The 26,025-nt window shown below is 40.2% G+C and overlaps 1 protein-coding gene across 11 annotated transcripts in view; it reads right to left on the reverse strand.

The window, feature by feature from the left end:
- LOC117996232 (rho GTPase-activating protein 23-like) overlaps positions 1-26,025 on the reverse strand; it is a 456,689-nt gene that overhangs the window by 339,710 nt on the left and 90,954 nt on the right. For 10 of the 11 annotated variants that reach the window (XM_069509383.1, XM_069509380.1, XM_069509379.1 and 7 more), the window contains 2 exons: positions 23,418-23,626; positions 22,835-23,101 (listed from right to left, as the gene is read on the reverse strand). In XM_069509383.1, coding sequence (XP_069365484.1) covers positions 22,835-23,101; positions 23,418-23,612 — 462 coding nt within the window. In that variant the 5' untranslated portion in view covers positions 23,613-23,626. Of the gene's footprint in view, positions 1-22,834; positions 23,102-23,417; positions 23,646-26,025 lie in introns of those variants that run through there. The other variant, XM_069509385.1, reaches the window with a different exon arrangement.

Below are 26,025 nucleotides of genomic sequence, written 5' to 3' on the forward strand. Positions count from 1 at the left end.
ACCGATATTCGACAACGGTTATCAATATCGGTATTGAAACTAAATAACTGTTGATTAACTGTTGACATAAATAGCCAATAACGCCCATCTTTACAAAGATAGCATGCATCCCGGGGCATAGGCTAATTTTGTTCTGGAAAATCAAAGAGTTCCCACGTGATTTTGAGAAACCTAAATTCACGTGCATAAAGTCACGGACATTATCTAATTGATACTTACAAAGATAGTTTACATCTCGGACTCGGATATAGGCTACTTGTTATCCCGGAAAATCAAAGATTTCGGGATTTTAATATAATTTAAATCCAAGCGGACGAAGGCGCGGGCATCACCATGTTCTTAGGTAGGTAGGTATAAGTCCCGCAAATTGCTATTGCGCTGGAACCATGTCTCATTAACATCGAAATGACGTCATTTTGACTTCAACCGAAATGAAAATATAGCATCAGCTCGAAACTAGTCTAGTGCTGACGTCACTAAAATGGCGGCCACGCGCATTAGCAATTTTAAGGATTTATATTAGGCAACTATGCCATATTTTTTTATGACCACAAGTTAAGGAGTTTTTGTACAAAGTGTTCTATTCGAAACTTAGTTGATAAAATAATTAATGAGTGAAGATGACGCTGCTACGAGCAAAGGCAACGACCTGAAACTCCTAGAAAGTAGCACCTTAATTGCAATAATTCATTACGACGGATAAGCTTATTAACAAACGGTCAATTATAAATTGCAGTACATCGCCGACACGCGCAGTCGGCGAAATGAGAATCGAATGAAGGACCATGATTTAGTGGCGGTGCTTAGTATCGGGTTAATACGCGGTGCACATTAACGACTATTAATTTACTCGCTGTAATGAGGGCGGTGCGGAATCGCTCTATCAACATTGAATTATTCATATTCAGATTCTTCATTTTTTTTTAATTCAGATACAAGTTAGCCCTTGACTGCAATCTCATCTGATGGTAAGTGACGATGCATTCTAAGGTGGGAGCGGGCTAACATGGAAAGAGTATGGCAGTTTTTATTAAACCCATACACCTTTGGTTTCTACACGGCATCGTACCGGAACGCTAAATTGCTTGGCGGCACGGCTTTGCCGGTAGGTTGGTAACTAGCCACGGCCGAGGCCTCCCACCAGACAAATTTTGCATTTCACATGTAAGTACAGGATCACGTAGAGAAATTCCAAGCATAGCTCTCTCCATCACCCGCTGAGTGACTCTGAGCTTTCTTATGAGGCCCATAGTTAGCGACCATGTTGTCTCGGATCCATATGTCATCACTGGCAACACGCACTGTTCGAAGACTTTGGTCTTCAAGCACTGAGGAATTTTGGACAAGAAGACATCTCAAAGCTTCCTGAACGATAACTCATTAATTAGATGTCATCATCATCATGATCAACCCATTGCCGGCTCACTACAGTCTCCTCTCAGAGTGAGAAGGGTTTTAGCCATAGTCTACCACGCTGGCCATGTGCGGATTGGTTGGTAGACTTCACAAACCTTTGAAAACTCTTAGGCATGCAGGTTTCCTCACGATGTTTTCCTTCACCGTTAAAGCAAGTGATATTTAATTAATTAAAACGCACATAACTCCGAAAAGTTAGAGGAGCGTGCCCGGGATCGAACCCCCGACCTCTGATTAGAAGGTGGACGTCCTAACCACTAGGCTATCACAGCTTTTAATTAGATGTAATCTCATTAAATTGTCATCGAAAGAGCATTCACACGAGCATTAACTAATGCCACCATAATCGACCGGTTTCAGATAATGCGATCATCGTGTTTTCCGGTAGTACTGCAGTGATCGACTTCCTTGATGTTATGGAAATGATCGAGCATTGGGGTAATCAGGTCGTGAACATCGTAGAAGTCTTGTTACAACTTACAAGACGGACGGGAAAACTGTCGGTCTACTTGGAAAACATATTTAATATTGTAATTGGATTTTTTTAAATGCTTATCTATACCAAGCTCCAACCTTTTTATACCTATACAGTACCGGTGTGTGTAAAAAAGTGTATACGATGATGAATGGAGGAAAGAATGCTCGTGTATGATTTGTAACATCCATACTAATCCGTACTAATATAATAAATGCGAAAGTGTGTCTGTCTGTCTGTCTGCTAGCTTTTCACGGCCCAACAGTTTAACTGATTTTGATGAAATTTGGCACAGACTTAGCTTACATCCCGGGGAAGGACATAGGCTTTTTATCCCGAAAAATCAAAAAGTTCCCACGAAATTATTAAAGGCCCATCCGGTAAACCGATTTATATGAAACTTGGTACAGAGGTAGCTTACATCCTGGAAATTGGCAAAGGCAACTTGCCACTTTGACATTAGTTTTGCATCACGTGTTTTATTACTGATGTTGTAAAACAATATGTGAAAAGCTAATTAAAATATCATATGAATGGTGTTTACCCTGAGTAACCTGGTATTAGTAGTATTTGTTGGCATGCCTTTGACATAAATAGGTAGGTACGGAAAACTAATCACGGAGAAGAGTCAAAGGTAACCTAAGCGCTACGGTCGCACCACGGCTATGCCAAGGTAAACAAAGCTAGTTTGAATTGCTATCAATACCAAAACGAGCGACGCTACGCCTCGACTCCACTCTTCTTCGTAGGTGTGCGTTTTTCTTTACTCACATAACAGTGTAGTGAATTATAGCAACATTAGGTTTAATCTCCAAACCCCATCATCATGCTCATTTGCGTTGCGAATAATTTGTTTCTAACCGCAAAGAGCCCAACTGTTCGTATCTTAATCGCGAAACGTCTATTATGAACTAAGAGCCCGTGGGGGCCAGACCTTCTTTATTTTATAAAAGCTGAAAGTTTCTATGCGCATTGTCCCCAACACAGGAAGGAACGATCAGCGACTATGAGAGTTTGGATCATGCTGACTTAATCAACACACAACACAAAGACGTAAAAAATCTTTCGTCAAAGTATTAAGTCTCTTAGAAAAATATTAAGAAATCACGTCACGCATTGGAGACACTGAGTATCGTGGCAACCCTCTGCCAGACCCCTACACTTTAATATGTACCCTCGTAGCTTTAGTTTTACGTAATTAATTATGAATACTAGTAGTACAATAGTACCCAATTTGAAAAAATATTTAACTTTGACTATATGTCTTGGGTCTTTTATCTGCCAAAGCCACCATGGTCCAAACTTCATAGTCGCTGATCGTTCCTCCCAGTGTTGGGAGACAATTCGCTATTTTATAATACTTATAAAATAGCAAAGGTCTGGCCATCATAGGCTTTTTCTCTAGGTATTAGGTACCCTGTGGCCACTTTTCACTTAATGATATACGCAATCGCGTCCACTGATTTATTTCGCGTGGAAAACGCACCTATTCACACGTTTCTATGTGAATTTCTAATTCGTCGTTTTCAATTAGGATTTCACTTTCGCATTTCTCTAATGGAGCGAACAAATGGGCTTTAGAAAATTATGATGAAGTGCGCAACTGCAACGAGGATTTACATATTCATGATAATAATTAAGGTTCGTTGCCGGCAATTGAGGTGGGACTGGGAGTTGAGCGACGCTATTGCAATCACATTCTTCTTCATAATTAACGAGGAGCATAATATTGACGTTAATTAGAAATTTAGACAAAATATTCTTAGTTACAAGAAAATTTGTGATCTACACCAGTGTTTCCCAAACATTGTTCTGCCATGGCCCGGTAATTTTCACATTGCCGCTTCGTGACCCACTTAACACTTCCCAAGCTGGTTCCATCAGGTACCCCGGCGAACTTCGTACCGCCTAACAGTCTTATCTGTCTGTCATTTTATTTAATTTTTCTCTCCGTAAGAACCATCCCCGTGCCGTACTTCAAGGAATATTATGAAAAAAAGTTCGAAATCGGTTCAGTTGTTCAGCTGTGTGAGATTTTTTTAGAGTGAGTTTGTTTGAGATTTATCGAAATTTGGTAATATTTTTAAAACCTGTTGCGATCCGGGATTTTATTTTGATGGCCCGGTACTGGGTCGCGACCCGGCAAATGGGAAACGCTGATCTACACAATATAGACTAACAAGAAACAAGAAGTTTGGGGATATAACCTTTTATAACAAAATCCTGCAAACTATTTTGGACCTTTACACAAGTTAAAGAAATCTATTCAAAGTATGCTCCTGAAAAAAGCATATTACACAATTGAAGATTATCGAAATGATAAAAGAGGATTTGACTTGCAGCTCGTTCCAGCAACGCGCAGGACTGCAAATACTTTTCTTATTACATGGCATAATATTGTATATCAAATCTTTGAAAAGAGCAACCGCCGAGTTTCTTGCTGGTTCTTCTCGTTAGGAAAGGCATTCCGAACCAGTGGTAGATGCATCTGACAATTCAAAAATACTTGTAAAAGTTTAATTGAATAAAAAAAATTTTTTTTTTTTAATTTTAAAGGACCAAAACGTTTATAAACCAACTTTAACTATCATCATATCAATGCTTTGTAAAAGAAGTCGGTTAAAAATAAGAAGCGTTATCTCATGTGGCGATCACTACCCACCTAAAGGATTAAAAGCAACATAAAGAAAATATACTTCATGTTTTGCACCTTGCTTCTAACTTTTATAGGTTCACTTAAATAATGAAAGTTAAATACATAGCAAAGTACTAACAAATAAATAGTTAACTACAGAACAATTTTTTTTGACGGCGGTCAACACGTTAATTGCTTGATTCCCTTTTGAATTGCACATGTCACAAATCAAAACAATTACGGCAGATAGCGGGATGTCCGGTCATTTTGAAAAAATACATATCTACATCGCATCCTCAATGCAAACATGAGCTTATAGTAGGTAAGTGCAGTAAGATTAAAATTATCAAGAAGCAATTTTCTTATTACTGCGGTAACGATTGATATTTGTGCCTTTTGGAAGGTCCTATAGAGGTCCTTTAAGAATATAATATTATAGAGTAGACTAGAGAGATAGAGGTTTTATCCAATTAAAAGCAGTTGGTTAGATATTGCAAGGCGCAAAAGTAAATTCCACGGACAAGAAAAGTTGGAAATGTACCCTACTTGTGCTCCCTAAAGAGTTAAAGACAAATTACGATTACCATTATCTTTCAGACCGAATAACTGTCAACAGTCAACACTGTAGACTACTTAAAATATGTAGTTCTATGTTCAACAGCGGATGGATATTGGCTGACTACGTAATTCTATATGAGCATCAAATAAACTAGTGAGTAGTGACAGAAAATGCAAAATCCCCCCCCCCCCCCCCCCCCCAAATATATGAAATGCTTAGGTCCAGTAATGGATGTATATTTGCTAAGGATGAATATGAATTTCAGTGTAAACATAGAATCAAAACAAGGAGGTAAATAACACAGAAATTGTTCTAAAAATTGGTAACAAGCCAATTTACCTCGAAAAAAATACATCGTCAGAGTTACAAAGGTACACGTCAATCTGCGGTGCTCGCTGCGAACGGACAGAAAAATAGGCTCCGCTGTCACACGTCCCCTTAACAAAGGCTACCGTGACGGAATATTATGCAAATAAATGCACATTTGCAATTTGCATCCGAGTTTCATAGTGATCGCATACCACGAGATGACCTGCAAAAGGCGCAAGAGCCGCAAGAGGCTTACGCATTGCTTTTTCCACCCTACAGAAAATGTGTGTACCATCAGCAGTAAGATACAGCTCACAGCAGTGAGCTGTATTTGTCCAGTGCCCATTGCCCATTTTCCCAGTGTTTCAAAAAATTTACGATGAAATCAGTATATATAGCTAGCTCTGTGGTTACGCATTTTCTTGGCAAGCGATGCTGCTGGCGCCATTTGCAGTGAAAATTATATTCTTGCGGCACTTACGTCCTCAATAGTTCTTGCAACCGTGTGCTAACTTAAATGCAACACGGAGCAATGCTTAAAATTGATATATGGGATCGCTCTAATTAATGCACTGATAATGCACTGATGATACGGTGACATCTGGGTGAAAGAAATGCTAATTACATGGTACAATCAGCTTAGTGTAATCTCTGCTTGGTATTTTTACGTCGCGCTTAATGATATATGATTAATCTCACTCGCATTTCCAATATTATTAAAAAATGCTATTTTTGCGGCTCTTGCGGCTCTTGCAGCCGTGTTGCGACCTTCTTAAATGCAACAATTTTATGCGGCAGTGTTTAAAAGTGACCCATTTAATTGCGCCCCGATATGGCAGTAGCGACATGAACTACTTACAAGAATTATATAAGCATAATCGTCCCGCAAGGGACGATCATTAATTGCGCACACTGCAACTAATGTAGATTGAAAATTGGGCAGCATCAGGCGCATCGAAGAAATGGTAAAATTAGACATGTGGTATGTTCGAAAGCAACGGCTGCTTTGTTCGGCATCTTTACGTCGCGCCCAGTGTAACTGAACTCACATCCATTTCCAAGATTCCTAAAAAATGCACTTTTTGCGGCTCTTACGGCCGTGTGCGATCTCCTTAAATGCAACAATGTTTTATGCGACAGTGTTTAAAAATGACCCATTTCATTGTGGCCCGATATGGCAGTGACTTGGCCTTACAAGAATGCTATTAGCATAATCGCCCCGTACGGGATGCATTCATTATGCACCTTTATCGAGGTCTAACGAGACACGTCACGACTTTTTTTAATCGTTTAAAGTTCTGTGACGGCTGAATGTAAATCGCTGTTTTTATTACAACTTGACTCGTTATATCTGATCGCGGTTTAACATTTCTGAATTAGAAATTCCAGCCGTATTTAGTAATGAGAATAATTTTTGAACTACATATAGTCCGTACAAAATGACTCCTCATGCGTCAATTTAGTTTCGATTGTTTGGTTGAACGTTGTGGCTAATTCTCTTGTAGGTAAGTACCCACACATCTCTAAGTAAAAAAATAATTGACAGGTCTAAAAGTCATACCCCTTTCCGCAGAGAGCATTATGGCAGGGATAACAATATAAAAAATATTCTAATTTTTAAAACCTGCATCAATCATTATTACAATCTCAATTGTTGCCATTGGCTGAATTTGAGCTATTCTTGTTGCAACAATGAATTGTAGCCAATAATGCGCGAGCATCAACCAATCAGAGGTGATTGCGATCGTGACATTGTAGCTGTCATTCTACCTTAATCGAACAGCAGCTGCTCGATTGCGGGAAAACTGCATCAATTATTATTACAATAGCAATCGTTGTGATTGGCTGAATTTATGGTATTTTTGTAACAACAACACATTAGCAGTTACAGTAGCCAATAGTGAACGAACATCAACCAATCAGAGGTGATTGCGATCGTGACATTGTAGCTGTCATCTACTGCAATCGAACAACTTTGATACCTGTCATTTTAGTTTAGAAATTGGCCACATTGTCGTGTCGTATCGTATCGTAACTGGTGAATGCGACCGAGTCCTGCCGTCAAGTGTCAATCATTAGGCGCAGGACGCGCGCGACGTGGGCGTGAAATGCGTCTCGACATCTCGACTCTCGAGGCAACTTCCTAACCTCGATACGATGTACTTTATAGGTCCACTACCAGTCAGAAAATTTCAAGACGAATTTGTACAGGTACTTATTAGTTTCAAAGTTGCCGCGTTTACTCGCAACGATACACCATAAAGTCATAAACTTTATAAAAACCGGTCAAGTGCGAATCGGACCTCGCTCTTTTAGGGTTTCGTACAAAATTATGAATACCTATGATAATTATTTTGGGTGTATGAAACATTTATTTTCCGAGCTAGAAGAGAGCTCCATAAAAGTAATTTAATAATATTAGATACTTATTAAATATTTGGTTTCAGGTCAACGTTCTTCATCAAATACCAAAATTTCAGGTTTGTAACTCATTTCGTGTACGAGCTAGCGACCTGTGACATGCGGGCAGACAGACAAACGCACAGACAGACTGACGGACAGACAGGCAGATGGACAGACAGGCGGACAGACAGCAGAGTGACATTAATAGGGCTCCGTTTTTAACCTTTGGGTACGGAACCCTAAAAAAGGCAACTTTACCGAATCAATAAAAATACTATTTAAACTCTGAAATAAAGCATCAAACAAAAACGATCTACCGCCCACTTCACTACTAGCCTTCCACTAAACATGTCGAATGCAACGAAAGAACCTCTTGAAAACCGATATTGTTCGCTCACTCGACTTTTTACGCGCTCCTCCGAAGCCAATAATCCTTGGATCCACTTACAGGGTATCAGATTTCCTGGTACTTTCCAGAACACGGCTATGGACAGCAATAGCAATGTTCTACTTAAAATATTGCTAATGTAGAGATAATTCGCGTTTGTTGGAAAACAACTCGTTATTTGTACAGTTATTGTCTTTACCTCTATTTACTTGCTAATTCTCCCGGCTTCGCTTCGACGAAATTTAATGTAGGTATTAGTAATATTAATTTAATATAGGGTCGAATTGGCAGGCTTCACACAACTTTGAGAAAAATATGAAGAACGTGTTTGTTGGTTAGTCCTTCAATCACGTCGCAACGGTGCAATCTGGTGCAATCGATTGACGTGATTTTTTCCTATTAGATAAAAGACCTGGAGAGTGACATAGGGTACTTTTTATCCCGGAAAATCAATGAGTTCCCACGGGATTTTTGAATACCTAAATCCACGCGAACGAAGTCACGGGCATCAGCTAGTTTTGAATAAGTGATTCAAATTTTGAATTTTGAAAGCAAATGATATTTGCGTTTAAACTACCGTGAGTGATTTCCATGATAAATTCTATCTGTCCCGGCTTTACTCACGTGTGTACTCGACGTTAGCCCGACTAGTTTCGAACCCATACGGCGGACGGACTCCCTTGAAAAAGGACCCCCCCCCGTATGGGTTCGAAACTAGTCGGGCTAACGTCGACTCAACACGTGAGTAAAGCCGGGACAGATAGTATTTATAATACAAATGATATTTGATTGAAAAGTTAGAAATGAATGCCCGGGATCGAACCCCTGACCGCTGACCTGGCTATCACCACTTTAAAAAATAATTGATATGGTACCTATCTAATTAGTTATCTTAATGTAATTTTTTTAAAAATAGATATAGCGAGCAAACGAGCAGGCGGGTCACCTGATGTTAAGTGATTACCGCCGCCCATGAACATTTGCAGCACCAGAGGAACCGCCGATGCGTTGCCAGCCTTTTAGGAATTTGTTGGTCCGCCCCTTGAATAACCCCATGTTATAATCTAGTGGGAACACCGCCGATGGGAGTTGGTTCCACAGTTTGCACGTGCGTGGAAAGAAGGATCTGGCGCAGCGGACGGTCGAAGTGCACCAGACACCCAGGTGGTGAGGGTGAAATTCCTTACGATGGCGCGCGGTGCGGTTGTCGAAAAAAGTAATTTATTGTAAACAAATAGATAATTAATTGAAGTTGCCTTAGATATTAATTAATGATCCTGCATTAAGGATGTCACGCGACCTATTTACATAAAAAATCGTTTCTAATTATTGACTATCGGCGAAGACATTAATTCGTCAGCATTTTAAATTAACGTAATGTGTATTCAATGGACCCTAATGGTAAGAATTAGGGTTGCCACATATATTTTTCTATAAGGGCGGTTACAGACTAGCGTTTTATACGCGCGTATGAGCTCGTATTTGGAAGCGCATGTAGGCGCGTATAGGCGCGCCTTTTGGCACACGATCAACTCATACGAGCGTTGACGCGCCCTAAGCTCGTATAAGCGCGAGCCGCGAGAGACCACTACCCACCGGGCCACCGGTTCGAGCGAACACGCTGAAATATGCCCGTATACGCGAGTCCGGTTTTTTGAAGCGCGTAATGTAGCGCGCGTGTAAGCGCGTATGCTGAAACGACCGTATACGCGCACAAAAATACGCTAGTCTGAAACCGCCCTTAGTTAGCTGTTACGTTAATATTTTGCAGACTGCAGTTAGATTGATTTCCTGGAGTTAGGGCCCAAATGACCTTTTACTGTAGATTAAAAAATACACAAGACCAAAAAGGTTGCGGGTTAAGAAAAAATGTAAATCAAATAACAGTAGGCATATGAATTTGTGGCTGAATGTTTTTATTTAATTATTTATTTACAAGTACATAATAAAATGACTTAGAATGGTCGAACATTTGCAGGTATATCACTTGTATGAACAAACTGTGGACTATTATTTTGTAAAATATAGGCTATAAACACCTACAATGGCACCGATTCCGTTGTCTTTCTCTAAACTAAATTTAGAGTATCTGTATCCTTTTCTTTTTAACAATGCTAAAAAGGGACAGGAACATGAACTTCACATTTAAAGACTAAATTTTAGTGCACGCTACAAATTTTAACAGTAGGCTCGCGACTGTGCGCTAAAATCACGGGTTTTATCATCTAAAAATTAAATTTAAAACTGTCATACTGCGTCTGTCCTTTTCATATTACATTAGTAAGAAGAGGATGCGAATACTCTAAAATTAGGTTGTGCTCAGAATCAGTACCAATATTGGCTTAGTGACGTATCATATTATACTGCTTTATAACTTAATATAAAATAAACATAACCGGTGGCAACCCTAACCGATATTAATAAGCCCATCCGATCGGGCCGCCCGTGGATGCTAGCGTGGGTGACGATCGAAACATTTGTAAAATAAAAGATTGGGATCCAATCAGAGGAAACGCACACATCGTTTATAAGCCTTCGATTTATTTAAACTTTCTCTTTTATTAGGTTTGACATAACATTAATACACGAGGAATATACTAAGCTTTTATTGACGTAACAAAGATAATAAAACATTAGTAGCTACAAAATTTACAAGTTCATTTCCATTACGTCTACATAATATAATTTGTACTACAGCTTGTTACTATATTTGAAACGTAGAATAAAAACTGAAAATAAGAGAAAACTTAAACTCGTACGAAAGAGTTAAACTTGTTTTTAGCTTTGTTAACATTTAATATCTCCACCAAATAACTGCATTATAGCTACCTACTATAATATATCTTGTTTAATTTTAATTTCACGCAAAAACTTTCCTGTGGCATCAAGAGAAACTTCCAAGCCTATGATGATGCCCTAATTTGGTCCACGTGGATTTAGGTTTTTAAAGATCCTGTGGTTTTACGGTGATAAAAAGTATACCACGTTTATACCCGTACCAATTAGATGATGCCTGCCTATCCACGTGGATTTTGGTTTTTAAGGATCCCGTGGGAACTCTTTGATTTTCTGGGACAAAAAAATCCTATGTCCATCCCCGGGGTGCAAGCTCCCTCTGTACCAAATTTCGTCAAAACAGGTTAGACGGATGGGCTGTGAAAAGCTAGTAAACAGACAAATAGCTATACACTTCCGCATATTTATAATCCATACTAATATTATAAATGCGAAAGTGTGTCTGTCTGTCTGCTAGCTTTTCACGGCCCAACCGTTCAACCGATTTTGATGAAATTTGGTACAGAGTTAGTTTATATCCCGGGGAAGGACATAGGCTACTTTTCATCCCGGAAAATTGATGAGTTCCCACGGGATTTCTTAAAACCTAAATCCACGCGTACGAAGTCGCGGGCCTCAGCTAGTATTATATAAGTGTGAATTGGTAGTATTTTTTAACAGAAATCAATAAACTTGATTCCTAATATAAAGTTATACTTAGGTACTTTAGTCAAACAATCTGTCTATTATTTTGTCGATTCCATAAGAGGGTACGTTCACCTCTTAATTGTTTGCCAGCAAGCTTGCCCGCCCACGGCGCGATGTTCTCTGTTAATGATCCGGTGAGCGCCTAGCTTTGCGAAACTCCGATATTGCTCGTTCAATTGACAGCTGAATTAAATCGGCGGCGGCGGCACGCCCCACTAACTTTTCGGTTATGTGCTTTTTAAGTAATTAAATATGCTCGAATGATACATTACAAACATACGCTACAAGTCAGCCTCTGTCGCCTGTATTGTAACAAGATCGCCTCGAATGGTATATTACAAACAAACGGTACAAGTCAATCTCCAGCTTTATAAAAAACTCGCAGAAGCCTCTATATATCTACAGTGCGACAAGGCTATCTTGGCGCGTGGCGAAAATTGGAACTAACGTTGCCGTCAAGTGTCCCCTTTGTTTTTGTTTTAATATTCTAAGCCTTTGCTGTTCAACAGCGCCCCCCTGTTAATGTCATTGAAGTACCAAGAGAGCCTAGTCGCACAGTACTCTTGGTGATCTGCGTTTGCACCCACCTCTTTTAATATCGCTGCTTTTTCGATAGCGTCGCTCCATTGTGCAGGTGATCGGTCGACAATTTTGCAACCATACGTAGTTGTCATTCCAGCAGCTCTCTGCTAGGCTCCAGCGTCCGTCCTCTCTACGTCATACGTGCCCTGCCCCTTAAGGACTCAAGAATGGTATCGTAGACGTTTAAGTACAGTACTTATCAATTTATTACATCGAAAAAGAACTGCATAGAATCACACTACTCCGATTAGTTCCCGAAACGGTCTCTTTTTTATTACATTACACTTTAGTCACTAGATGTAATAGCATAAACGGTACATTTTGTAATTCGATCTACGTTTCGTTACGTACACTGATCCTAACTGTAACTAGACCAAAGTTGCTGCTGTCGCGGTTGAGTAGCAAAAAATCTATGTAAAGAGTGAAGCCACACGATGCGTTGCGTCGGCGCGTGCCGCTGCGTCATCCTACATAAAAAATCACTGTACACGCTACACGCGTTTGGAACCCTCGTAGCTTTAGATTTAAGTACGTTTTAATTATCACCACTATATCATATCATCTTACAAATAAAAAAATTTACAATCAGGAAGCGTAAAATTTTACCAATTCTGAATAAATAATTTGAGTTTGAAGTTGAGTTTGACATGTAACACGATGCGTTACAACGTCGTCGTGCGGCGCCGCACCGCCCGCGCAACGGACTTAGGACCCGAGAGCCGAGGCGGGGAGGCGTGGTGTGTTGCAACGCCATAATCTCTGCCGGAGGAGTGGCAACGCAGTGCCCTTGTGGCATCCAATACTGAAATCCGCAGAGCGGCGCTGCGACGCACCGGAAACGCATAGTGTGACCTCAGCCTAACTACAATCCGTTGATTCTGAGCAACAACCTTGTTGCCAGGCGCCTAACGTTTGCTTGATTTAACGCAACAGTAGAGATGTTTTAAATTAAAACTAAGCGCTTTTGAAAGACAGATAAATATTAATGGGGAGATAGACCGGGCCGCAAGAAAAAAAAAAATTACAAAAGATATGTAAAGCTGAAGACAAATTTGTGCGCTTTTCGGTTCAGGCATGTTAGTAGCTGCAGACTACATACTATACCTAGATAGTGGGTACTACTAGCGCAATATTTTTTCCAGCATGTTTCGGCAAACTATGATATAAACTGCAACAGAATTGCAAAATATGAAAAACACGGATTGACCTCTTCTGTTATGAATTCTTAAGGCCACAAAGATGTCTAGTTTTGATATTTCCCGGAAGTTGTGTGGTCTGAAAGATTTAATTAGTGATCATAATTTTTTTTTATGAAATTTAAAAAAACCTTTTTGAAACCTATCGTGTGGGATGTCAAATGAAAGGGCATCATGAGCTGATTCTAAAAATATATCACAAATTACATTTGCAGGTCACTGTACGGTTACAAAAGTTAACAAGTTAGCCGCCCATGGCTGCAATCCCACCTGGTGGCAAGCGACGATGCAGTCTAAGATCGAAGCGGGCTAACCTAAAAGGGGTATGGTAGTTTTTAATAAACCCATGCCCTTTTGGTTTTTACACGGCATCGTACCGGAACGCTAAATCGCTTAGCGGCACGGCTTTTTGCCGGCAGGGTGGCAACTAGCCACGGCCAAAGCCTCCCACCAGACCAGACTAGAAATTTAGAAATTATAAAATTCCAAATCGCTGCCAGGAATCGAACCCGGGACCTCCCACTTATAAGACCACAGCGCCTACCACTGCGCCAGGGAGGTCGTCATTGACTTATATATTACTTCGTATGGACAGGGCCATTGAACAAACAAACTGGCACCGATTCAGTGGTGCTTTAGCACCAATGCAACCTCAGTGACGTCCGGATTCAAACGGGTCGTTCATTTAGTATCTAAGAGGTGGCGCTGATTTATTTGGAATCCAAAACCGTGAAAATTTTTGTTCGCTTGGGCATAGGTATCTTGTCATTTATATTTATGGAGGTCGTCAAAATATTTAAATTTTAAACATTCAGAACGTAATCTTTAACGTATGTATTTGTAATGCATTCTTGGAACTCGGGCAGGTCTTGGCATAACTAACACGAGACGCACGGCAAACTAAATTGATTATTATTAATAGTAGCTAACGAACCGTTTAGCGATCGCTAAATCTCTAATGAGGCGGAAGATTGGACCAGAATTAGCACAGCGACGTAGATCTCCTATCTATCTGTCGCCTTTTAACTAAAACTTACATAAACTACATTGTGGTCGATTTAGGGGTTTTCACGCTAATTATATCACTAGGTACTAGGAAAGATTAAACTTGTAATTAACATTACAACAAGTTGATGCCCACGACTTCATCCGCGTGGATTTAGGGTTTTGAACATATTGTACCATATCGATTTCAAAATTATAAGCAATCTATGCTTATAATTTCGGGCGTTAGATAGGCTTTAATTATAATGGCTATATTCATTATACATATTTTTGTTAGTCGTTTCTGTGATAACTGATAAGTAAAGGATTGGGCAATTAAGAAGAGAGAGTAAAGCATGTTACAAGAAAATACAACAAAAAGTCAAAAGTCAAATAATTTATTCCAAATAGGTAATATGTTACTCTTATTGATTGTCAGAATTGTAAGATTATGTAGTGGTGATAATTACTTAAAAATAAAGCTACGAGGGTTCCAAACGCGCCCAGGAACCCTACAATTTTTTCAATATTCTTTTGACATTTTCATACAAGTTTTGTATGAAATGTCAAAAGTCAAAACAATATCAAAACACTACTTTAAGCGATGGTAGTAGGGCCCCAGGTCTGAGAAGAGCCCACAATAAACTCAGCCGGATATTCTTTTTATATTCGAAGAGCTCTACTCGTATTTGTTATGACTTCACAGTTTCTAACACAGTAAGTATAACTTTTCTTTTTAACCTTTATTTTTATCCGGTAAACATCAGTATTCTCTCAGCAGAATGTAATTTCCTTTTCCACTTTTTCCCTTGCGTCTAGAAACTGATTTTTTGCACTTAGCATCGTTCTAGTGAGCGGACGGCAGTAATCTTGTCCACATTTTCACTGTTGCACCGTCCATTACAAATTTAGACGATTATTTCATGCCTTATTTGAAACTGTCACTTGAATTTTACGCTCGCCACAGTTTTTCGTTGGAATAATGATATCTGGCATTTTGGTGTGCATTGTGAATGCCAGTGAGCCATAATGACCTAATCGTTGTACGTGCATAATTTTATTAAGTAGGTACCTACCTACTGACATTTTTATGATCTCATCTTACCGTAATTGATGATGCAGACTAAGGCAGTGGTCCGACCGCGCGCCGGCGAGAAAACGAATAACTATCGGCGATTTTCTCTCTCAAGAAACGCACAAAATGTACATTCCGTGTTAACGAAAGAGATGCATATATCAAAAGTTGCTCTCTGACTGTTCACACTGCCGGTGACGACGGTTTTGTCACTGAGCGACGAGCTTCCAAAAATAAACTCGCTCAGCGATATTCGTTCGGCGATGCTCGCTCACTTGAACATGTGTAACGCGTGCGCAGGTTTGCACAGGAGTCAGGACTGAGCGACCGCGGGCGAATGGCGCGAATAATCGCTCGTCGCACTTGCACACTCGCTTATAGCCCAGCGACAAAACTATCAAAACTACACACTCGCTTCCCGCTGATCGCCAACTCGTTTAAGTTTCTAGTTCTACTTGTTTCTCGTTCATCGTCGGCGGTCGGACCACTGCCTTAGGCTGAGTTCTATTGGCTCAGACGGACAAACAAAAGTCTCGATACTTAAGAGTTAAGACTAATTTCGTCAAATAATGTTGCGAAATAAAAGACTTCAAAACAACATCGTAATTAATGCTAACGTGGATTCGAAGAACTTATTAGGTAGTTAGTGGTTTCTGTTTATCATAAAGCATTTAGGTGCCTCGATCGACCTAGTTTTGGTGTCAACACGAGTATCTACCATCTGAACGATATCAAAACAACAACTCAAAGAATCCGACGATTTAAATAGCCTTTGTAGCCTTATAAAGCATTTAGGGAAAGACTGTTGTGCAGAAATTAAAGAAGACTTAGTAATAAACTTTCGAAGAACTAGACAGTCAGTTTTCATCATAAACCACTCAGGTATCAGCTCCCCGAATAAACACTGACTACAGGTGACGAGAAGTGGTCCTAACTGACCGAAACGGCATCTATAGCAAGCGAATTTCTAAGACCAAGACAGCTGAATTTGGGTGCTCATCATTATCATCATCACCATGATCAACCTACCGTTGGCTCACTACAGAACACGGGTCTCCCCTCAGAATGATAAGGGGTTTGGCCATAGTCTACCACGCTGGTCAATTGCGGATTGGCAGACTTCACACACCCATGACAACAATATAGAAAACTTTCAGATGTACAGGTTTCCTCACAATGTTTTGCTTCACCGTTAAAGCAAATGACATTTAATTATGTACTTAAAACGCACAATGCACATCCTCCGAAAAGTTAGAGGTGCGTGCCCGGGATCGAACCTCCGACCTCCGATTAGGAGGCGGATATCTTAACCACTAGACTAACACAACTGTTTACATCTATTTCTTAATTAATGGCTAGGAAACAAAGTCAATTTAGCAATTACCAGTAAAAACTTTACGGATTTGAACTAAATAGGGGCCCTCCATTATACATCCTTAAGCATTTATGTAACGACCGACTCAGTTGAGCAGAGATAAAAGACAACCTAGTACCTAATAAACTTTCGCAGAGCTAAATAGATACCTTTCATCATAAACCTTTTTAGGTTCCGGCTGACCCAGTTTGGGTGTCCCCCGAAAGCACTGTGACTGAGTCTGCGGGCACGCAGCGGCGACTGAGCGATGGGGACTGCGTGGCGGCTCGCGAGGCATTGGAGCGGTTCGGCAGCGGCTTCTCGCGTGGGCACGAAAAATCAGTCGAAAAGCAACAATCACTATCCCTATTATAAATGCGAAAGTGTGTTTGTTTGTTAGTTTGACCTTCAATCACGTCGCAACGGAGCAACGAATCGACGTGATTTTTTGCATGGGTATAGTTTAAAACCTGGAGAGTGACTTAGGATACTTTTTATCCCGGAAAGTCAAAGAGCTCCCATGGGATTTTTGAAACCTAAATCCACGCGTACGAAGTCGTGCGAACTGAGCATAAATCATTTTTATCGGAGTTTTCGCTCGCACTTCATACCTTATGGACCTGGAACCTGTTGCTCTGGTGTTGTGCGTAACAGTAAAAAAAGAATTTGTCGATAGTCGAAAACAGATTATGAAAAGCGAGTTGCCCCAAATAACTACCTGCGTCCCGGCTTCGCGCGGGTAGGGTAGGTACGATATTCGTAGGGATCTCTAATTTTTTTGAAACAAAATATCGCCTATGTCACTTAGAAATAATGTAGCTTTCTACTAGTGAAAGAATTTTCAAAATCGGTTCCGTAGTTCCAGAGATTACCCCCTACAAACAAACTTACAAACTTTACCTCTTTATAATATTAGTATAGATTACTTCTGCAACATTCTCACAACCATGATTTATAACTCAGTTCGCACGTTTGTAATGGCTCAAGTATATTATGTTTTTGTTCACGTCGCTGCCACGCGCCGCCCGCCGCCCCGCGGCCGCCAACGCTCGGGCGCCGCAAATTTCGTGCCCGCAGACTTATAACGACGAGCCAGACAGGGCGGAGCGGGCCTTGGCCTTATAAGTCATACTTTACACGCTCGATTCCTTGTAGTAAACCATCAGATAAGGTTGCTTTTAACGCGTGCTCAATTTTAAATGGCTTCCATGAACTTTTCTTCCTTGTTGTTATGAGTTTAGTGATGTTTTAATGTCTTCTAGTCTATAGTTATAATACTTGCCTAATAATAATGTAGACTTTTATGGGGTTTTTAATTTATATCCCACTAGATGATGCCTGCAACTGCGTGTGCGACGTGAATACTTATAGGTTTTGTTTACAAATCGCGCAGGGATTCTTTATTTTTCTGGGATTCAAATATGTAGCCTATGCCCGTCCCTGGGATGCAAGCACATGCAAGCTACTTTACATAGCAAGGTATTTCTTATCAATTTAGTATTAAATCACATGGGACCTCTTTTATTTTCCAAAGAGACAAAATCTATCGCTGTACCAAATTCCGTCAACATCGATCAAACGGATGGGCCGTGAAATGCTGACATACAGACAGACACACTTTTGCAAATATAATATTAAGTACGGATATGGATTTTTTAAGATTGTAATAATCTTTTATTTAGAAGATAGATTAGGTGTATGGGAAGCTGGAAGAAATCTCTGTTTAGAGATAAACATTTCCAATGTAACTTATTTTATTATTACTTTTGTAGTAACAAATTAAGTAGATAACTACAATTTTGGTACATGAAAAATAAAAAAAACAGGTTTAAAATATCTTAGCGGGATCCACGCTATAGAGACAACTTGTGCTAAAGTTTCCAGAGTCAGTAGTTAAAGCTACGTACGTTCATAATATGTCTGTCAGTTTATCGTTTTAAATCTATAGATACGTCGTATCAGATATCTTAACGATTAAAGGGCAAATCGGAGGGGATTTCTCCGTACGCGATCACTCCGATAAGTCGGTCGAATGTCGTGTTGCGATGGCAGCGCGATGGCTATCGCGATCTGACAGGTTGGATACCGCGGCGCACAGCTTTGTACTTATGGGCAGATTACACCTACCGAGTACAGTGGCGAGTCAGTGTCCTTGGTCGAGTACTTCGAGTCGTCGAGTGCAATTTCGCCGCAATTTCTCAGACACAGCACTGTCTCGGCCGAGTGACATTATACCATACTGTCTCGCTTCACTACTCGGTAGGTGTAATCTGCCCATTACTGAGCCGATTGATGATCGATATTGTTTTAAATGTGACCATTTAGTGGAATACCTTGTTGGGATATCACGACCTCACAGACACTTTACTATGGTACCTACTACTAGGTACAGTCAGCAACAAAGCTAGGTTTGCACCCGTCCATAGTCGCTTGTACTGGCAAACCTAGCTTTGGTGCTGACTGTAACCTACTACTGGTAGTCTACCAAGGTAATAGGCATGGTATCTACAGTATATACGGCCGTGGCTAGTTACCACCCTACCGGCAAAGCCGTGCCGCCAAGCGATTTAGCGTTCCGGTACGATGCCGTGTAGAAACCAAAGGGGTATGGGTTTAATAAAAACTGCCATACCCCTTCCAGTAGGTTAGCCCGCTATCATCTTAGACTGCATCATCACTTACCACCAGGTGAGATTGCAGTCAAGGGCTAACTTGTATCTGAATAAAAAAAAAATGAAAAAAAATATAAAACAAGCTTAAAATAATAATGAGAGCCTAGACTGAGCATTGCGCATTACAACGTTGGCAAGAGCTTTATAATCACAGCATGTTAGCAAAGGAGAAGACTACGACCCTTCTGCGAGTAGATAATATCGCAAGAGTCGGCGGAGCGCATAAGAGAGGAGGATGCAGATGTGGGCTCTCTCATGTCATCCTCGGGCGGAAGTGGGTCGCCCATGATAGCCGCCTATCCCCATTGCGTAAGTTTGCAAAGTTTCAAATTAATACTAGACACAATAGTGGATCAAATAATATAGGTTATTAGTTTCATTTATGTTTCAAAATTAGGTACCTATAAATGAATATAATGTTTAAGAAAAGCTTTTTAAAAGAAGTCTAAGCTAAAAATATCAGTAGGCACAGACGCCAATAATAACAACGGAACTGATCAAGCGTAGTATACCTACGTAGTTCTCGTCCAAGACGCGCAATTCGAGATTCTTCGAAGTCTTTTCCTCGGCGCCACAATATAGTTAGGTATACCTATTCAGAATTCCATTGTTTACGATTGAGTCAGATCGCTATCGCTTTCGTATTAATGCATGAATAATGCCATATCATCGTTCGATAATCATTAGCATATGGTCTTTGGCGAAGAAAGTGTCACCCACGCTTTGTTGTGAATAGCATAAGACAAACATGTTTGGCTACATCGAGCCTATATGACGTCTTAAGTGTTTGCATAACACTTCTAGGAAGCCTTGTCGAAGACGTGCACAGACTAGGCGCAAATAGAATCCAAGGAATTAAGACTTAAAATTTTAAGTAAGTACTCGAAAAATATCCACTCTATCTACAAAAATAACTGACAGTGGCTTTACTCCCATACTTTAGTTCAGACAGAAGATTAGTATGCTATGCCATATAATTTTTTTTATTTATAGAATAGCGCTTGGCTGCAATCAGACCTGTGTATCAGGCAAGTGATTATGCAGCCTAAGATGGAGCGTGCTTGCCTAGAAGATGCCTATTCACTCTCAACTTGAAGGTACTCATATTATAATTGGTGGCGAAAACTGATGCTGGAATGGAGTTCCAAATCTTAGTGGTTCGGATTAGAAATGAGGAAGCAAATAAATCACTTCGTATACGTATCCGGGGAATTTCGACTACGTACGGGTGCAGACCTTGGCGATGCCTTTCGGTACGAAAGTAGAAAGGTGAAGGAGGAACCAGGTTGAAAAGTTCTTCGGCACACTAGCCTTCTAATGATGCTTGTCTGGCGGTGACCTGAATCCAGTTATTTAAAAGATATACGATATACATATAGAGAGAGAGAGACAGCGTGTGAAGCTGAAAATTTCTCTGCGTATTGTCCTCAACACTGGGACAAACGTTTGTTTGAATTTTTGTTTGGATCATAGTGGCTTTGGAAGATCAAATCTCCCGTGAGATCAGAGATCGACAGATCCAGTAAGGGCTGCGGTGGATGTAGGTACCCTTACATGAATACACGAAGAAGACTTTTAGGGAGGAGTAGAGACGTATAGTCCAGCGTGCCACAACACTCAAGAGATGACCATGATTGCTCTGTCAAGAGCAAAATGAATGCGAAGAAGGCCTACAACGCTCAGGAGTATCGGGCGTCCGTATGGAAGCATAGTTTCCGAGGCTTCTTCTTTAGTTGCTTTGGCAGCTAGAAAGGCTAAACGCTCAGGTGATATTTAGTAGCCAATATGCACACAGCATTACTAGGTATTACAGAAGCTACTGGTAAATCCACAAATAAATTATACTATAATTTTACTGTAAAATTTCAATTTTCTATTTCGTGGCCTGAAGAGGCACGAAATAGAAAATTGTGGAAGGATCGGAGGGAGGCCTTTGCCCAGACGTGGGACAGCACAGGCTGATTTAGATTAGATAGATTAGATTAGATAATTTTACGAAACGTCTAAATTTTAACCGTTCTATTAGACTAGTAATTTGTCTGTCGAAAGAATAATACAAAAGCGCGATTTATACAACAATCGACAATACAATAGCGACTTAATTAAATTTTGGTAAAACCATAAATCGAAGCAGTTAAGACGTCACTTTCAAATATATTTTTTGCGAATATAATTTTAGCAAAAGTAAATTTACAACGTTTATCTTCGAATAAATTCAATACAACTTTCGAATCTGTCTGCGCGGGATATCGGTTCGCCTTAAATCTTCATTATTTGGGGAATTACTCAGGTTTCTTGTATTATTCCGAAGTCCGTTACGAATCGGTTTGGCTTCTAGATTACGCGGGCGGTTTTAAAACTGATCGCATAGTAGATACTTGACGGTCTGCAAGAAACGTAGAGCCGTAAGCGTAGACATAGACATCGCACCTCAATGCAATTCCCATGCAAATTCCCACGATGCGTTGTAGATTGTAGAATTTTACGATACAACGTCGCATAGCAAGTATTGTGAAAACACGCAATGACTTTTTCAGATACTACTAGAACGTTATCAACTGGAGACAGCTGCATCAGAAGTATCAGCAGAGCAGAAATAATATTAATTTTACTTCAGTCATGTTGAACATTACATTGAAGTGCTATCCCAACACACCTAGTTTCTCCTTTCACCAAAGGTTGCCTGGTAGAGATTGCTGTGAGCAATAAGGCCGCCTTTGCATACAATTATTTTTTTAGTTTTAGTTTCTTTGTCATGTTATGTAGTATTTTTTGTGTGCAATAAAGTATTTCTATCTATCTATCTATAACATTTATTATTCTCCTTTCCGCTCCAATTAAACTTAAAGTTTGTCCAATTATTAATAACAATAGTGCAAAGGCTGGGGTTGGTACTGTTAACCTTCAGAATTCCAGTCCAGTCCTAGATAGTTCCATAATCAAAGATTATTATAAATAAATTTTAGTTAGTAAAGAACTTAGTTTGTCTACTTTCAACACACTTCAACAAATGGTATCACGTAAGTCACCTTTGCTGACGTTATTCGGCTTTTGCTCCTGCAGTTTTGCGGCTCATATCGTGGTATGCGATCACCTTAAATCAAGCTAAACAATGCGGTTTGTAGTAAAAAGCTCCTTGCTTGATATTGAATCTCTCAAAGCTGTCGTGCTGGTTCCACCGTTAATTCTTCACAGATCCTTAGGATAACAAGCATGTATTTTTTGCTCCGTGCTACCCGTTTCAAATCGATAGTAGCGAAAGCGTACAAGGACAAGTATGCGAAAAGGCAAAAATCTACATACCTGAACATCTCTCCTCGCTTGTGGCAGCCTCATAACAGGATTCGGCACAGGAGCTGGCATACGAGTAGACGGCGGGACATAGGGCCGCGGCCCGGGAGGCGGGGGCGGAGGCCGCGGCACAAGCGACCTTTGCGGCCCTTGCGGCCTCTGCGGCCTTTGCGGCCCATTGAACACAGTGACGGCAGGTACTAGCGGCGGCGGGCGAGGTTGAGCCTGAGCCACCGCGACGGAAGGCACGAGGGGCGGTGGACGAGATCCTTGATGTCCCTGTGTTCAAACATCGTAATTTTTTATGCTGTAAGGTTTGATCAATTTTCGTCTCGAAACGATTCGAAACACTGTATGGTTTTTAATATTTTGGTCCATTCAGAATTCTACAAACCGATTCATTGGTCCTTAAATGTTTATTTAGCACCAATGCAACCTCAGTGACGTCTGCATTTCAAACGGGTCGGGTTCAAACGGGAACGGGGCGGGTATTTAAGAGGTGGCGTTGATTTATTTGGTTCCAAAACCGTGAAAATTTTTTTTCGCTTGGGTATATCTTGTCATTTATATCGATGCCTCTAGCGTAGGTAGGTACCTGTATGACGGTGACAGAAGGCACGAGCGGCGGCGGGCGCCGCTCCCGCGCCTGCTCCACAATGGCAAGGTGCTCCGAGGGGCGGATGAGACGCGGCGGGAGCGTTCGCGGCCGCGGCTCGGGGCGCACGCTCGCGCGGGGCGGCGGGGCCGGCGGCGCGCGACTCCGCCGACCCGACTCCGGCTCGTCCGTCATCGGTGCGCGCCAATCTGACGACAATGGAAACATCTACATTATATAAAAGGGAAAGATGACTGATTGGATTTATCTACTTACTAGATGATGCCCACAACTTCGTCCGCGTGGATTTACATTGTTCAAAATCCCGCGGGAACTCTTTGATTTTCCGGGATAAAAAGTAGCCTATGTGTAAATCCAGGGTATAATCTATCTCCATTCCAAATTTCATCCAAATCCGTTCAGCAGTTTTTGCGTGATTGAGTAACAAACATCCAAACATCCACACTTTCACATTTGTAATATTACTAGCTGCCCCGGCGAACTTCGTACCGCCTAACAGTCGATTCTTTTTCAGGAATTTCTTTAAACTTTCGTCTTCGTAAGAACCATCCTCGTACTTCAAGGAATATTATGAAAAAAGAATAATATTATTAAGATTAGGATTAACGCACAGCTCAAACTACTGGACGGATCGTGTTGAAATTTGCCATGCGTATAGCTATTATGACGCAAACATCCGCTAAGAAAGGATTTTTTGAATATTCAAGCCCTAAGGGGGTAATTAAAATTTGTGTAGTCTACGCGGAGAAAGTCGCGGGCATAAGCTAGTAATTATTGATCCGACCATTATTTTGAACCAAAATCTACACAATTTTGTTCCTATAGGTAAATTATACAACTATAATAAAAAAAATCAATACCTACCCCGCAAGTCGCAACTATGTGGCTCATTAGAATTACAATTGCTTGTATACAATAAAAAAAACATTAGCTTCATCAAATCCCGTTTCCCCTACATCAATCACTGCGCCTAGGCACTTGACACACCATTGAGAATTGAAAAAAAAAACGATCAAGTTCGAGTCGGACTTGTACACTAAGGGTTCCGTAAGAGGCATTCCGTAGACATCCCAATAGGAATCCCGCTGCATGGACACAAGAGGCATATCTACTAAACATTCTTACACAGTCTACAAAGATAGATTTTATCTATTGATGTACATAGGAGATAATATACCTACTTCAATAATAATATAAACCTACCTATTAGCTTTCCCATAATATAATGTCGCATAGACATTAGAAGAAAAGGTTCTTGCAAAAAAAGCTATGTTTCAAAAAAATGGTCTAGGTTGCTTAGCCTTTTCCATCATCGACAGCCAATATGCATCCACTGTTGAATAAAGGTCAACGGGACAAAAGGGCGAGGATAGGCAAAGTTGGCGTTACATTTAAGACAGGTGTAGCGCCAACGTTGCCTATACCTTGCCCTTTTCAACGCCAGTCACTTTCCGGATGCCATGGTTCCACCTAGTCGGGGGGCAGCACCCTGGCCTTTAATTGCTGCTGCTTCAGTAATACCTGTCTAGGTAGTTTTTAAGGCGTTATAAAAGTGAGCGGTAGAAAAGGCATTCCAAACCAGTAGTAGATGCATTTGACGATTCAAAAGTACTTGTAAAAGTCTTTAATTGAATAAAAAATATTTTTATTTTATTTTCTGACACATACACTCACACATACACACACATGCATATGTTGTGAATCACCTACTAGGTATTTTTACTAGTTAATTGACTTTTATATTTTCATATTATTAATTTCTTTCAGCTTTCTTAAATTATTTGGTCTCTTCAAACGTACCTAATGTTATATAATTAATAACTATTTAGGTAATCTGTAAAACTAAATAGTAATCCTATTTGGCCTTATTTTCAGTCTGTTATTATGTAATATTATATTCTATGTATCGCTGTTGATTGCAAATAAACGAATAAAAAAATAAAAAAATAATTATTTCGAGGATCCCTAATAAACAAAGGGTCGCATTGACGACGTGAAGCGAAACAACGATGCATCACGCTAACCCTCCTATCAATTTTAGATTGTCTATAATTACGAGACGATGGGTCACGAAAAAAAGTGGAAAATACTTTTATTATTTATTGAGACAGACCCTTAGATTTAAAAATTAATTAAGGATTTTAGATAGGTAGGTATCAATTAAAAATAATTGGTTTGATCACATATGGATACGAAACCACCCTACTGATAAAATCGTGCCGATCTGTGGTACCGATTAGCGATTGCGTTTTGGTTTGATGCCTCTGAGACTGATCGGGGGGTATGGGTTCAATAAAATATGCCATACCCCTTCCAGGTTAGTTCGATTCCAAATTATGCACCATCATCTCTTCGCAGTATTTCCGTTAATTCATAAATTTAATTTCATAATTTATTATTACCAATCCAGTAAAATTATTATTTTATTATAATAAAAAAAGTCTATTATTATAACAGCGCCATCTCTGTATACGGCACGCAACTCGGTGGCAAAACTAGCTAGCGTCGCGTCGTTCACTTGTCCGGCGTCGCTGCGTCTGCTCCGCTTCGAGTTATTTCTAAAGAAAAATATAACAAGAAATTATTG

The sequence above is a fragment of the Maniola hyperantus genome, chromosome 3 (genome assembly GCF_902806685.2).
Source record: "Maniola hyperantus chromosome 3, iAphHyp1.2, whole genome shotgun sequence".
NCBI lineage: Eukaryota > Metazoa > Arthropoda > Insecta > Lepidoptera > Nymphalidae > Maniola > Maniola hyperantus.